At 47.5% G+C, this 14,225-nt stretch overlaps 1 protein-coding gene across 1 annotated transcript in view; it reads left to right on the top strand.

Moving 5' to 3' along the window:
• LOC119973732 (host cell factor 1-like) overlaps positions 1 to 14,225 on the top strand; it is a 116,181-nt gene that overhangs the window by 65,373 nt on the left and 36,583 nt on the right. Inside the window, exons 16-18 of the mRNA XM_038812140.1 lie at positions 1,596 to 1,804; positions 5,227 to 5,485; positions 7,412 to 7,572. Of these exons, the coding sequence (XP_038668068.1) occupies positions 1,596 to 1,804; positions 5,227 to 5,485; positions 7,412 to 7,572 (629 nt within the window). The remainder of the gene's footprint in view (positions 1 to 1,595; positions 1,805 to 5,226; positions 5,486 to 7,411; positions 7,573 to 14,225) is intronic.

Here is a 14,225-nt window from a genome sequence, read left to right as displayed (position 1 = left end):
ATAGTAATTTGGCTGGGAAGTCATCGATTAAGTTGTGCTCGCTACATTGAGGTGGAAATATGTGGAACCAAGTAATGACAGTACCACAGAGGAATGGCAGTGAAGGTATGTAGAGTGATAACCACAGAGGGTGAGGAGGACAAGAATAGATAAGGTATCATGGCAAAACTGAAAGGATGGCTTTTGTGACCTTGAGGAAGTCGGTCCTAACACTTTGAAAAGAACAGCAAGTGTTCTGAAAGGAAGTGGCAAAAGGTGTGGGCATGGTGTATGTCACTAGGATATGCCAGCATGCTCACTCACATTCTGAATAAATTGAGGCATTGCGTGCTGACAAACATTGAACTGCAGCAATGTGATTATGGGATAATACGTTAGAATGGGAGAAGATTAATGGTGGATCTTGTGGAAAACTTGATCTTGCTGTGGTTGGGGAGCCAGATGATGGTGTTGGGGAGAGGAGCTGGGTGTCATCAGCATTTGTGTGAAAACTAGCACCGTGCCTTCGGGTGACTTTGCAAAGGGGTAGCATGTAAATGAGAAATAGGAGGTGACCAAGGATAGATCCTGAAGTGATATCACAATAACAGAGCAGGAGTAGAAAGAAAAGCCATTGCAAGTTATTCTCAGACTATGATTGGATAGATGAGATTGGAACCGCATGACAGAAGTCCTACCCAGCTGGTCAACAGTGGAGAAGTATTGGAGGAGATGGTGTGGTCAGGCATGTCAAATGGGTGGAGAGGGATGAGAAGGCAATATTTACTTTTGTCACAGTGACGTACAATGTTCTTTGTGACTTTGACGAGAGCTTTTTCACTTCTGTGGCAGGGGAGGAAATCTGATTGGGGGAATTCGAACAAGATGTTCCTGCAAAATCTGGGAATGGATTTGGGAGGTGACAATACATCGAAGGACTTTGGAGAGCAATGGGGGGTTTGAGATCCAGGGTTTTTTTGAGCAGAGGGGTAAGGAGAGGCTATATAGCCTCATCTAGGAGGAGGTTGTGGATGATGAGAATCTTGCTCACATGGGAAACATTGTTTTTGAGGACAGCATGGACTAAGTTATTATCAGGAAACCTGCCAAGATGGGACAAGTACTGCAGCCAGTACTGAATTATCCCATAGAGATCAGGAAGATCTTGCTTTTGTTTTGCCATTTTCTACTGAATTACCCAATCACAGCCAGTATGTTAACTATAATTGACTCTCAAGTACATGGACTAGAGATTGGAGAAAAAGTAGCAAGACTTTGTGCTCATGATCACTATATTGACCTTGTAGCAAGCCTCCAGGAAGGTGTTCTTGCCTGTTCTTGGAACTTCTTCAGGTGTCGAGCCTGATGGGCAAAGAATAGACAATATAAATGCAAACGGGTGAGCTTTCCTAAAAAATGAAAATTTAAACGAGTCTACAAATTTCCTCATGAAGCAATAAAAGTCACTGACACAAAAACAGGAAATGCTGGAAAAACTGACAGTTTGGTTCATGGTTCACTATAATTTTTGTCTTTGGAGTTTGGAATTGATTGTAAACTGTCGTTCAATGTCTCTTTGACTTTTTGATTTTTTTTTTAAAAACCTGTTTTATTAGGTGCAAGTACATTGGGGACGATAGCAGGCACGATGGGCACTGCACTTAAAGGAGTGTCCACGGTTTCACCCACACCCAACATGCCCATTGCCACCCTTGGTACCATCACCAACCTGACTGGCCAGATAATCAGTGCATCCCCCAACACACCTCAGAAACTTACTGCTGTAACTGGAACCACTTCCACAGCTCCCATCATCACCATTCAGGTAGGAATTCAATTGGAACAGAACCGTATACCCACAACACTTTGCATCCTTGAAATTATGGAAAACCTTGAAAATTGTTCTTGATCCATTTCAGTGGGAATGTTGTGACTTCAGCAAGGTAAATCAACGCTTGCCAAACCTTTTCCTGTCTGACCCCAGAGTAGAAATTAGTTGGGAGGGGAAGGGTTTGGAGTTGTTGAGGGAGAGGTGGGGCGGTTAAAACCGCTGGGTCTGCCCGTAAAAATGCGAAATACCTCCCTTCTTGCAGGCTGTGGTTACAGCAGCAGTTGGGCCTTAGCGAGCAAATAGTTAAGCCACATTCACTGACAGAAAATAAAGGAATGGTTTAAGGATCCTAGCACCAGCCGAAACTCAGTCCAAGCCTAATAGCGAACTCCAAAAGCACCCCCTCCCCCGAGGCTCACAACCCACAGTTTTGGTACCCCTGGGGTAGATGGAAGTAGCTCAAGAACCTGGCAGAGAGAACTTTGGTATTTGATGTGCTGAGATGAGTGGTGATTACACCAGGGGTTGATGCGGTACTCCTGCAGTCACTGGAATGTGTGAAGTTACACCAGAACAGATGAGGCACACCAGCTGCATTTATGAAGATGTTTTTATTTGAATTCCGTTTTAGGATTGCAGTGCCAACAGAATATTTTTTTTAAAGTATATTTATTGAAGTTTTATATAACACTAGCAATAATTGCAAACAAGCAACAAAGATGTAAGAGTGCAATGTCAAAAAGTTACCAATAAATCCTCAAACACAAACGAAGACCTAAACACTATGACTAACCCCCTAACAGCTGATGGTGTCTAGATCCTTAAAGGAAGTAAATGGTTGCCACCTAAAGTGGAACTTCCCCACCGACTTCATGATGGTATATTAAATTTTTTTCTAAGTGCAGAAATGTCAAGTGCTGGGCAGGATGGGAGACTCCAACTAAGCAATATCTGCCTCCAGGTTACCAGTGAGGCGAAGGTGACAACATCCGCCCCTATCCCAGAGTGAAACGTCGGTGAGTCAAAGACCCCAAATCTGGCTCGCCATGGACATGGCTCTAGGACCACCCGAAGAATCTCCGCTATAGTGTCTAACAAAGTACACCAAAAACTGGCAAGTTTGGGGCAAGACCAAAACATGTGTGTATGTTTGGCTGAGGCAAGCGAACAACGATCACACTTGTCCTCCATGTTTAGGGGAAAAAGAATAATCCTTTCCCTGGTTAAGCGTATCCTGTGCAATGCATGGAACTGCATTGAACTCAACCGGGCAATAGAGGACTTGGAGTTGACCCTGTATAGGGCTTCCCTTCGAGCCTAATCAGTAAGCACAGGACCCAGCTGCTCCCCCTCCCATTTCACCCTCGCCCCATCCAATGAGGCAGGGTCTGACGAGTGGGTGGCAAGTAGCACAGTGTCTAGCCCAGTTGCTTCACAGCTACAAGGTCCTGGGTTCGATTCCCGGCTTGGGTCACTGTCTGTGCAGAGTCTGCACGTTCTCCCATGTCTGCGTGGGTTTCCTCCGGGTGCTCTGGTTTCCTCCCACAGTCCAAAGATGTGTAGGTTAGGCCATGCTAAATTGCCCTTAGTATCCAAAAAGATTGGGTGAGGTTACTGGGTTGCGGGGATAGGTAGGGTGCTCTTTGCAAGGGCCGATGCAGACACAATGGGCCGAATGGCCTCCTTCTACACTGTAACTTCTATGAGATTATGCCCATGTTAGTCCGAAACATACCCCTCGCCAGGTTGAGCCAAGAATAAAACCTACTTCAACAAGGAGGAGGGCGGGGCCAAATGAAAGGAAGGAAAACCATCACAGGAAAAGTCACAAATCTGAAATTAACAGAAGAGGCTAGAATTGTCAACTGTCAGCCAGCTCTCTAAAACTGACAAATATCCCCATAACATAGATCCCTAAAATACTCCCTTTGCCTTCCAAGGTGTAAATGATGGGGCAAAACCAGAAGGTAAGAAGAAGTGATCATTACAAATAGGAGCTAAAGAAGATGGAGAAAAAAGTTTAAAGTGCTTCCAAAACTGTTTCCAAATCCTAAGGGACCACCACTGGATTTGAGGAAATTCTCGCAGGAGAGGAGGGCAGTGGTGCAGTAATTACGGCATGAAGAATAGAGAGAGTGCACAAGCAAGCGTCCGGTTTGCCTGAAAATCGAGTCGGGGGTCACTAATCCACTCCCAAAATATTTGGGTGTTAGCAGCCCAATAGTAAAACAGAAGGTTTGGGAGATCCAAGCCTCCCGTCTGCATGTCTCCCTGGAGCAGAACACTGCGGATTCTGAGACTCTTACCCGCACAAATGAAAGTAGAAATCAATTTGTTAACCTTAATAAAAGATTTGGCCAATAAAATAGGGAGGCATTGAAAGAAAAATAACAACCTAGGAGATGCATTCATTTTGATCGTTTGGATCCTGCCCGCCAGAGACAGAGGGAGGTTGTTCCACCTCTGTAGATCCACTCCGACATTATTGATCAGGCTTGAGTAGTTTAATTTATGAAGTGAGAGGGCAGCACGGTGGTGCAGTGGTTAGCACTAGGAGTACGGCGCTGAGGACCCGGGTTTGAATCCCGGAACTGGGTCACTGTCCGTATGGAGTTTGCACATTCTCCCCGTGTCAGCATGGGTTTCACCCCCATAACCCAAAGATGTGCAGGTTTGGTAGATTGGCCCACTAAATTGCCCCTTAATTTGGGAAAAAAATAATTGGGCACTCTAAATTTAAAAACGAAATGATGAAGTGAGGTCCAATTAAGGGTGACCTGGACCTCCAAATAACGGAAACTGGTTTTGAAAAGGCTCATCCATGGTCAGCTATCACATCCTCCTCCCTGACTAAGATAGCTCTGTTGAGACAGTGTGTTTATATTTTAGTTTGTATTGTGTTTGTATTGGGTGGCACGGTAGCATAGTGGTTAGCACTGTTGCTTCACAGCATAGGGACCCGGGTTCAATTCCCGGCTTGGATCACTGTGCGGAGTCTGCAAGTTCTCCCAGTGATGCATGTGTTTCCTCCGGGTGCTCCAGTTTCCTCCCACAAGTCCTGAAAGACGTGCTTGTTAGGTGAATTGGATATTCTGAATTCTCCCTCTGCGTACCTGAACAGGTGCCGGAGTGTGGTGACTAGGGGATTTTCACAGTAACCTCATTGCCGTGTTAATGTAAGCCTACTTGTGACACTAATAAAGATTATTATTACTTAACTGATCCATCATGCTGATCTGTCAAAATACTCCAAAACAAAGCATCCGCTTTTTGATGCCATTGCTTTTACTCTGTCGCTATGCACCTTCCATTAATAGTTTAAAATGGGTGAGGAACAATGAACGGTTGGCATGGTGAATGGTTGGCATGGTCTCTCCTCTTTGAATCTCTTATCTATGTCTGTGAATTCATTTCAGCCTGTGTCTGAGCCAAACCGGGTTACAATCGTCGCCTCCCCCAGCGGCATGGTGACGCAGCAAGCACAACAGCTCGTAAATTCAGGGGCAACTTTGGTTGCTGCACCTCGAGTCGCTACTGCGAATTCAGAAACTCAGACCCACAAACTTGAGTTTGTAGAAATGCCAGTCAGGTGTTCAAATCCTCCACACGAGACGTCAGAAACCAACACCACCAACACATCTACAACCACCACAGCAAATATTACAGCAAACCAAGGCAAGTGTACAGCAGGGATGAGAACATTGGGAATAGTTTTGATTACTGGTTTGTTCTCTTTCTTTCAATCACCTCTAAGGTGACTAAGGCAGGTAAATGAAAGGTGCAAGAGGCTCAAGTGGCCTCACCCAAATGCTCATTTCATTGTATGTCAGTTTTTAATGATTTGTTGTAAATTTGTGTAACTGACAAATGAGTTAACTACTTGTAACGTAACTGAGTAATATCAGAGTGCAGCTGTGGCTCAGTCTTACCTCTGACTCAGATTATGGGCCTGAGTGCACAAATCTAGACTGACGTTCCCAGTACTTGGGGAGTCCTTCACTGCTGGAGGTACTATCTTTTGAATGAGGCCTCACCTGCTGTTTCAAGTGAATGTAAAAGAGTCCATGACAGTATTTCAAAGCAGGCAAGGTTCTCTTTGGTGTCTGGTCAATGTTTAACCCTAAATCCACATAACAAAAGCAGATTATTCTGGTCATTATACCGGGGCAGCACGGTAGCATAGTGGTTAGCACAATTGTTTCACAGCTCCAGGGTCCCAGGTTCGATTCCCGGCTTGGGTCACTGTCTGTGCGGAGTCTGCACGTTCTCCCCGTGTGTGTGTGTGGGTTTCCTCCGGGTGCTCCGGTTTCCTCCCACAGTCCAAAGATGTGCAGGTTAGGTGGATTGGCCATATAAATTGCCCTTAGTGTCCAAAATTACCCTTAGTGTTGGGTGGGGTTACTGGGTTATGGGGATAGGGTGGAGATGTGGGTTTGGATAGGGTGCTCTTTCCAAGAGCCGGTGCAGACTCGATGGGCCGAATGGCCTCCTTCTGCACTGTAAATTCTATGAAATCTATTATCACATTGCTGCTTGTGGGACCTTGTTACACAGGAACATGAGAATTAGGAACAGAAGTAGGCAATTCAACCCTTAAGAGTTTGTTCCTCCATTCAATCAGATTATGGATGATCTCTCTTTGGTCTCAAATCCACCTCCCTGCCTGTTCCCCATATCCCTTTAACCTGTTTTTTAATCAGAAATATATGTTCTATGTTCTATCTCCCTCTTGAAACCATTTAATGATTCGGACTCCACCGCACTTTGGGGGCGCGAGTTCCACACATTCAGCACCCTCTGCGAGAAGTAGTTCCTCCTCATCTCAGTTTTAAATCTACTGCCTCCCAACCTATATCTGTGACCTCTTGTTCGAGATTGCCCCACAGGTGGGACCATTTGGTCTACATTGACTTTATCAATCCCTTTTATTATTTTATACACCTCACCTCGTATGTCAATCCTTTCATCCCCGGAATCAATCTGGTGAACCTCCTTTGAACTGCTTCCAATGGCATCACATCCTTCCTCAAATAAGGAGACAATACTCCAGATGTGATCTCACCAACACCCTATACAATTGCAACAACACTTCTCCACAGATCTTTTGCAATAAACGCTAACATTCCATTTGCCTTTTTAATTATCTTTTGTACCTTTATACTGACTTTCTGCGTTTCATGAACAAAGACACCCAGATCCCTCTGCCCAGACACATCTTGAATCTGCTTTCCATTTAGATAATTTGCCTGACTATTGTTTTTGTCCCAAATGAATCTCGCACTTATCCACATTAAATTCCATCTGCCCAATTTTGGCCCAATCTCCGAGGTTATCTATATCCGTCTCTGAGTCTCCTCTTCACTGCCTGCTTTCCCACCTATTTTAGTATCATCGGCAAATTTTGTTATGTTCCATTCTGTCCCTGTTTGCACATCATTTATGTAGATTGTTGAGTACAAATTGGCTGTAACGTGTCATGGGACGTCCTGAGGTTGTGAAAGATGTTATGTAATTAAACGTCTTGATGAATTTATCACGGGCAAAGCCTAATGAAATCTGTTGTCTTGTGCATTTTTTCTCTCTCGCCCTCCAACTCCACAGTCCAGCCACCTGCTTTGAATACACAAGGTATCCCTGAAAGTGTGCACGGTGAAACAGCAACAGCAGGAACAACAAACACTGCAACCACGGCATCCACAGCTCAGAGTGGGGCGGTTACCATGGTAACACAGTCCACACCTGCACCTGGACCCTCCACGCAGGTAGGACAAGGAAGAGATACATAGAACTATATCACTGGTACAGGAAGATGGGTTTCGTAGTATCATAGAATTTACAATGCAGAAGGAGGCCATTCGGCCCATCGAGTCTGCACCGGCTCTTGGAAAGAGCATCCTACCCAAGCCCACACCTCCACCCTATCCCCACATCTCCACCCTATCCCCGCCTACCCTTTTTTGGACACTAGGGGCAATTTAGTATAGCCAATCCACCTATACTGCACATCTTTGGACTGTGGAAGGAAACTGGCGCACCCGGAGGAAACCCACGCAGACACGGGGGGAATGTGCAGACTCAGCACAGACAGTGACCCAAGCCTGGAATCGAACCTGGGACCCTGGAGCTGTGAAGCAACAGTGCTGACCACTGTGCTACTGGGCTTGAACCCAGCTGTGTGCCAATGCACTAATTAGACGCTTTTAGATCATGTGAAGATTCCAAATAGTTTCCTTTGGTCCAAAAGTTAGACTGTCACTGCAAAGTTGTTCGTTGGAATGCTACATTGTTGGAGGAGCCATCCTTCAGGCATTAAAACCAAGTAAAGATACGTGGTACCATTCAAACACGTGGCATGTCCCGTTGCCTTAATCCATATTCCTGCTTCTACCAACAGCACCAAAAAAGCTGATCAAGGCGTCATTCCTTTCATTCCATTTTTGGAATCTTGCTGTGCAGACAGTCACTGCATTTATTGACATAATAAAACAATAACTAGAATCATTTTCATTTACGTGGCCATCTTTGACATAGTAAAATGATCCCAGATGCTCCACAGAAGTGTAATCAGACCAAAACAGCTTCTGAGGTGAAAGTTTAGTCAGGGAGATCTTAGAATAGGAAAGGAAGGCAGAGGGGTATAAAAAGGAATCCCAGAACAATTGGGTCTAGATAGCTGAAGATATGGCCATCAATGACAGGGTAAAACGAAGTTGGGAATGCATAAGAGGACAGAATGTAGGGCTGGAGTAGACTGCAGAGTTTAAAGGAATGAGATGATGAAGTTGAAGGCGAGCTTTTTTAAATCTGATGTTAAGAGACAAGTGGCGGGAATCTCCGATTTCCCCCCCCCCCCCGGCCGGGTGGGAGGATCGCCCAGGGGTCGGTGTGAATCCCGCCCCCGCCGTCCTCCCAATTCTCCCGCCCCACAAAAACCGGCCCGGCATGAGTCGCGCCGCCCGCCTCGGGCGAATGGCGGGGTCCGGCATGACTCCATGGACGCCGGGGCCGCCCGAATTCTCCGGCCCGCAATGGGCCGAAGTCCCGCCCGTCTGTAGCCGGTCCCACCGGCGTAAATTAGAGTAGGTCCCTTACCAGCGGGACCTGGCGGTGCGGGCGGGCTCCGGGGTTCCTGGGCGGTCGCGGGGGGATCTGGCCCCGGGAGGTGCCCCCACGGGCGGGCAGGCCTGTGCCGTGGGGGCACTCTTATTTCTCCGCATCGGCCTCTGTTGTCCTCCACGATGGCCAATGCGGAGGCATACCCTCCCACGCATGCGCGGGGATGATGCCAGCACGCGCTGACGCTCCCGCGCATGCGCCGACTCGTGCGGCCGGCGGGGCGCCAACCACTCCGGGGCGGGCCTAGCCCCTGAAGGTGCGGAGGATTACGCACCTTTGGGGCGGCCTGTCGCCGGAGTGGTTCACGCCACTCCGTCCCACCGGGACCCCCAGCCCCGCCGGGTACAGGAGAATCCGCCCTAGGTACCTGCGTACCATCAGTGAACACGATGAGTCTGATGTATGTAATAACATACATTTTGGACGACCTCAAATGTATAGCGTATTAAAAACTAAGCGCTGGAACAGCATCTGTGGAGAGAGAAAAGGAGTTAAAGTTTCAGATAGCAAGAGTTTCTACAGATATTTAAACAGGAAAAGAGTAAGCAAAGTGAGTGAGAAAGGGGAGTTAATAGTAGATGATAAGGAAATGACTGATGAAATGAACAGATGTTTTGCTTCGGTATTCACCATGAAAGATACAAGAAATATTCAATTAATAACTGTAAATTGGGAGGTAGAGGGGAGAGAGGAACTTGCTGAAATTAAAATCGCTGGGGAAGTGATACTGAGTAAACTGATGGTGCTGCGGCTGACAAGCCTCTGGGTTCTGATGGACTTCATCCAAGGTCGTAAGAGGTGGCAGATGATGTAGTGTATGTGTTGATGTTAATTTTCCAAAATTCATTAGATTCTGGAACGGTTCCATCAGACTAGAAAGTAGCAAATAATTCAAGACGGGAATGAGGCAGAAAACAGGAAATCATAGCCCAGTTAGTTTGATATCTGTCATAGGGAAGGTGTTACATTTGATCATTAAAGTTATAGCTGGGTACTTAGATGAGCTCATGGTAATTGGGAAGAATCAGCATGGTTTTATGAAAGGGAAATCATGATTAACCAATTTACCAGAGTTCTTTTGAAGGAGTAACATGTGCTATGGATATAGGGGAATTTGTCGACATACTGGGCTGGATTCTCCGCCGAGGGATGCTCCATTGTCCCGGCAGCTCAGTGGTTTCCCGACGGTGTGGGGCTGCCTCACAATGGGAAAGCCCATTGACCAGCCGGTGTAATGGAGCATCCCACCGGCGGGGTGAAACAGAAATGTGGCGGGACGGAGAATCCAGCCCACTGTGCTTGGGTTTCCAGACAGAATTTGATACGGTGCCACATCAAAAGCTATGGGGGGGTAACACATTAACCTGGATTAAGGATTGGCTGGCTGGCAGAAAACAGAGTTCACTAATTCCATGTGCAGGATCCATAGTCCTGGAGTTCATGTACAATCAATCCTCCTGGTTGCAATCCTCCTGGTTGCAATCCTCCTGGTTGCAATCCTCCTGGTTGTCACAAGTATTTATGGAGACAAAAAAGCCCAGCTATTGTAGGTCTACTGGTGACCTTGCACTAGTGACAATCAGTCTGACCTCCTACAGCAGGTAAACCTCAGCAACTACTCCTATCACCTCATGAACTATCAAAGAATCCATAGTGTGAACAAAATTGGCGGTTTCAAGGGAGTTGCAACGTTATGCAAATTCACCAACTGAATTGCCCCGCTGATGACCACACTTATCCTCTAATCTTGCCACATCGTGTGCACCAAACCCCCCCCCCCCCCCCCCCCCTTGCAGTTCTCTGCCCACCACATTCCCGTTCATGGGCAGAACGGTAGCACAAGTGGCTAGCACTGTGGCTTCACAGCTCCAGGGTCCCAGGTTCGATTCCCTGCTGGGTCACTGTCTGTGAGGAGTCGCCACGGTCTCCCCGTGTCTGCGTGGGCTTCTTTCCTCCGGGTGCTCCGGTTTCCTCCCACAGTCCAAAGATGTGCAGGTTAGGTTGATCGGCCATGATAAATTGCCCTTAGTGGCCAAAAAAAAAAAGGTTAGGAGGGGTTATTGGGTTACAGGGATCGGGTGGAAGTGAGGGCTTAAGTGGGTCGGTGTAGACTCGATAGGCCGAATGGCCTCCTTCTGCTCTGTATGTTCTATGTTCTATTTGCATTGCTTGCTAGCGTGGCGACTCCCGCCCAACCCCAACCACCCTAAATATAAACACAACCATCAACACAACCCAAAGGACCTACACGAACCTGCCTCCCATCCATTGACTCCCTCTACACCTCCCGCTGCCGGGGGTAAGCGGGCAGCATAATCAAAGATCCCTCCCACCCGGCTTACTCACTCTTCCAACTTCTTCCATCGGGCAGGAGATACAGAAGTCTGAGAACACGCACGAACAGACTCAAAAACAGCTTCTTCCCCACTATCACCAGACTCCTAAATGACCCTCTTATGGACTGACCTCATTAACACTATACCCCTGTATGCTTCATCCGATGCCGGTGCTTATGTAGTTACATTGTATATCTTGTGTTGCCCTATTATGTATTTTCTTTTATTCCCTTTTCTTCCCATGTACTTAATGGTCTGTTGAGCTGCTCGAAGAAAAATACTTTTCACTGTACCTCGGTACACATTACAATAATCAAATCCAATCCAATCTAGCATACCCCTTTCATGAAAAAAAACACCAAAATTCACAAATCATCTCCTCCAAAAGTTTGGAGCGGGGGGGGGGGGGGGGGGGGGGGGAAGAGAGAGATTGCTCCCCCCGTACAAAACTCACAGCTTCTGAAAGTCTGTCATCTTCCCCGCCACCCCCTCCCCGCCATCTGCAACCCACAACAGTGATTTCCCAACTTTCGCGGACTTAACTCCTCCATACCGTACCACCTCTCCGTTCTCTCCCAATGTTTCGAGATAATACTCCCAGCTGTCTTGGGTCACCCAGAGTCTGGCCGGGTACAGCACCCCAAACTGAATTTGTCGTCAGTGCAACACTGCCTTGATCTTGCTGAAGCCCGTACACCACTACGCCAGCTCCACGCCAATGTCCTGGTAAATCCGGACTCCAATACCTTCCCATTCACAGACTCACTTCGCCTTAGCGCACCTCAGGATCTCTCCTTGTCTAAACACTTTTGTGCATCTGCACAATCATCGTTCACAGCAGCTCCCCTGCTCTCGGCTTCTACCTCAAGGACCTATCGGCCCGGTCCGGCTCTGGGGCCTTGTCCAACACCACCTCCTCCACCAATCAGGCCAACATCCTTGAAACATACTTCATGGCAATCGTTCCTTCCACACCTTCCGGCAGCCCCACAATCCGCAAATTCTGTTGTCTGGACCTTCTGCTCATCCACCTTCGACCACAGCGACTTGCATAGATTCCCCAGGATCCCCACCTCCGACTCTAAGGGCACAATCGGGTTGCTCTGGTCAGACACAACCTTTTCCACCTCACGGTCGCCCCTTGCGCTTCGAGGCACTTCTCCACCCGTTTCAGAGACCCGCAAAGAGGTGCCACTGCTCCCTCAATGGCCTTTGACCAGTCACTGTGCATCTCCTTCCTCTGCTGTCGAAATTCCTCCGTGAAGAAGCTCATCAAATACTCCATCTGAAGCTTTCTCACTAACGACGATCCTTCCCCCTCCGCCATCTCACAATTGGTGCAGCCCCACAGGTCTACTCCACACCGTAGCCAGGTCTTTCACTGTCTTCAGTCGTGTCTGATAGCCAGTAAACATGCCAATCGAGGGGAGGACTTCTCTTAACTTTCCGCTCCATTTTTCTGCCGCATCTACCCAATATACACGGGTGAAAAAAGCCAAAACCAACGCTTTCGAGTCGGAGCTGCCCTGTGTGCGACCATTCACTCCATGGCAGCCACTGGAAGTCTCTCGCCCTTTATCCTAACACATCAGTGGGTTTCGCTATGACCTTCGTGGCTATGGATGCATGTCTTTAAGAACTGGCAGGTCCCCTGTACCAATCTTGGCCAATAAGGAGCAGTTACCAACTTTCTTAGGGCAGATAATTTGAATCTTTGCAAATGACTCGGGAAGATGCGATGGCATCTTATGTTTTCCATGTGATTGGTGTGTAATGCATGTGTTCACTGCTCTTCATCTCGTTGTGCACATCATTGTCATTTTCTTGTTGTCAATCACCTCATATATGTTTCTATTTTTCTTAAGAGGCAATTTAGCGTTGCCAATCGACCTACCCTGCATATCTTTGGTTGGGGGGTGAGACTCACGCAGACACGGGGAAAATGTGCAAACTCCACACGGACAGTGACCCAGAGCTGGGATCGAACCTGGGTCCTCGGTGCTGTGAGGCAGCAGTGCTAACCACTGCGCCACCGTGTTGCCCCTCATTTATATGTTTTATTTTGGTATACCAGATGATCATTCATATTGCTTGAAATGACCTGTTGAGTATGGGCTGTTTGGATTCGTGTACAGCTCTTGGTAGCTGCATCAGGCTTTGCTCTGGTGCATAGACCTTGACCTAAGCCTCGACCTGGGAGATCCGACTGGTACGCAGGATTCCACAGTTTTAAAGAAAACGAGCAGGTTCTTCAATGGGCAAGGGAGCATCGTGATCACAAGGGGAAAGGCTGTACCAGGGGAGTGTGGATCTAGCTTTTTTAAAAAAAGAGCCACTTTTAATGGAGTGAAATCCATCCTACAAGAATGGAGTCCAGTTCGGGATGGTCTATCCAGCTCGCCTTCGAGTGACATTCGGGGGGGGGAAAAGATGACTTTGGCAAACTGGGAGTAGCGGACTCCTTTGTTAAAAAGCACAAGTTGTGCGCTGTTTAATCTGTTTTATGGCATTGTGGACTGGCTCTTTGTATTTCATGCTCATTGTTTGGGCATGCTCTTAATTCCTTTAGAACCATAGAATACTTCGAGCAGAAGGAGGCCATTTGGCCCATCGAGCCTGCACCAACCCTCTGAAAGAGCACCCTACTAAGGCCCACCCCCCACCCTATTCCTATCACCCTACCTAACCTGAACATCTTTGGACGCGGTTGAGAGCCCTGTCAACCACAGTGGGTGGGAAACCACTATTAAGGAAGAATGAAGTCGGGTCAGCAGCATCATGTTGGAAAGTGTCATCATCGGAGCAGATGCAACAGAGGCAAAGGAACCGGGAGAATGGGATGGGACTCTTACAGGATTTGGAGTGTGAAGAGCAATAATCATGGTAGCTGTGGGAGTCAGTGGGCTGGTAATGGATACTAGTGGGCAGTCTATCAGAGATCGAGGAAGGGAAGTGTCCGAGAT

The sequence above is a fragment of the Scyliorhinus canicula genome, chromosome 11, assembly GCF_902713615.1.
Source record: "Scyliorhinus canicula chromosome 11, sScyCan1.1, whole genome shotgun sequence".
NCBI classification, from domain to species: domain Eukaryota; kingdom Metazoa; phylum Chordata; class Chondrichthyes; order Carcharhiniformes; family Scyliorhinidae; genus Scyliorhinus; species Scyliorhinus canicula.
The sequence above is the reverse complement of the archived record's forward strand: the minus strand, read 5'-3'. Positions and strand labels throughout refer to the sequence as shown.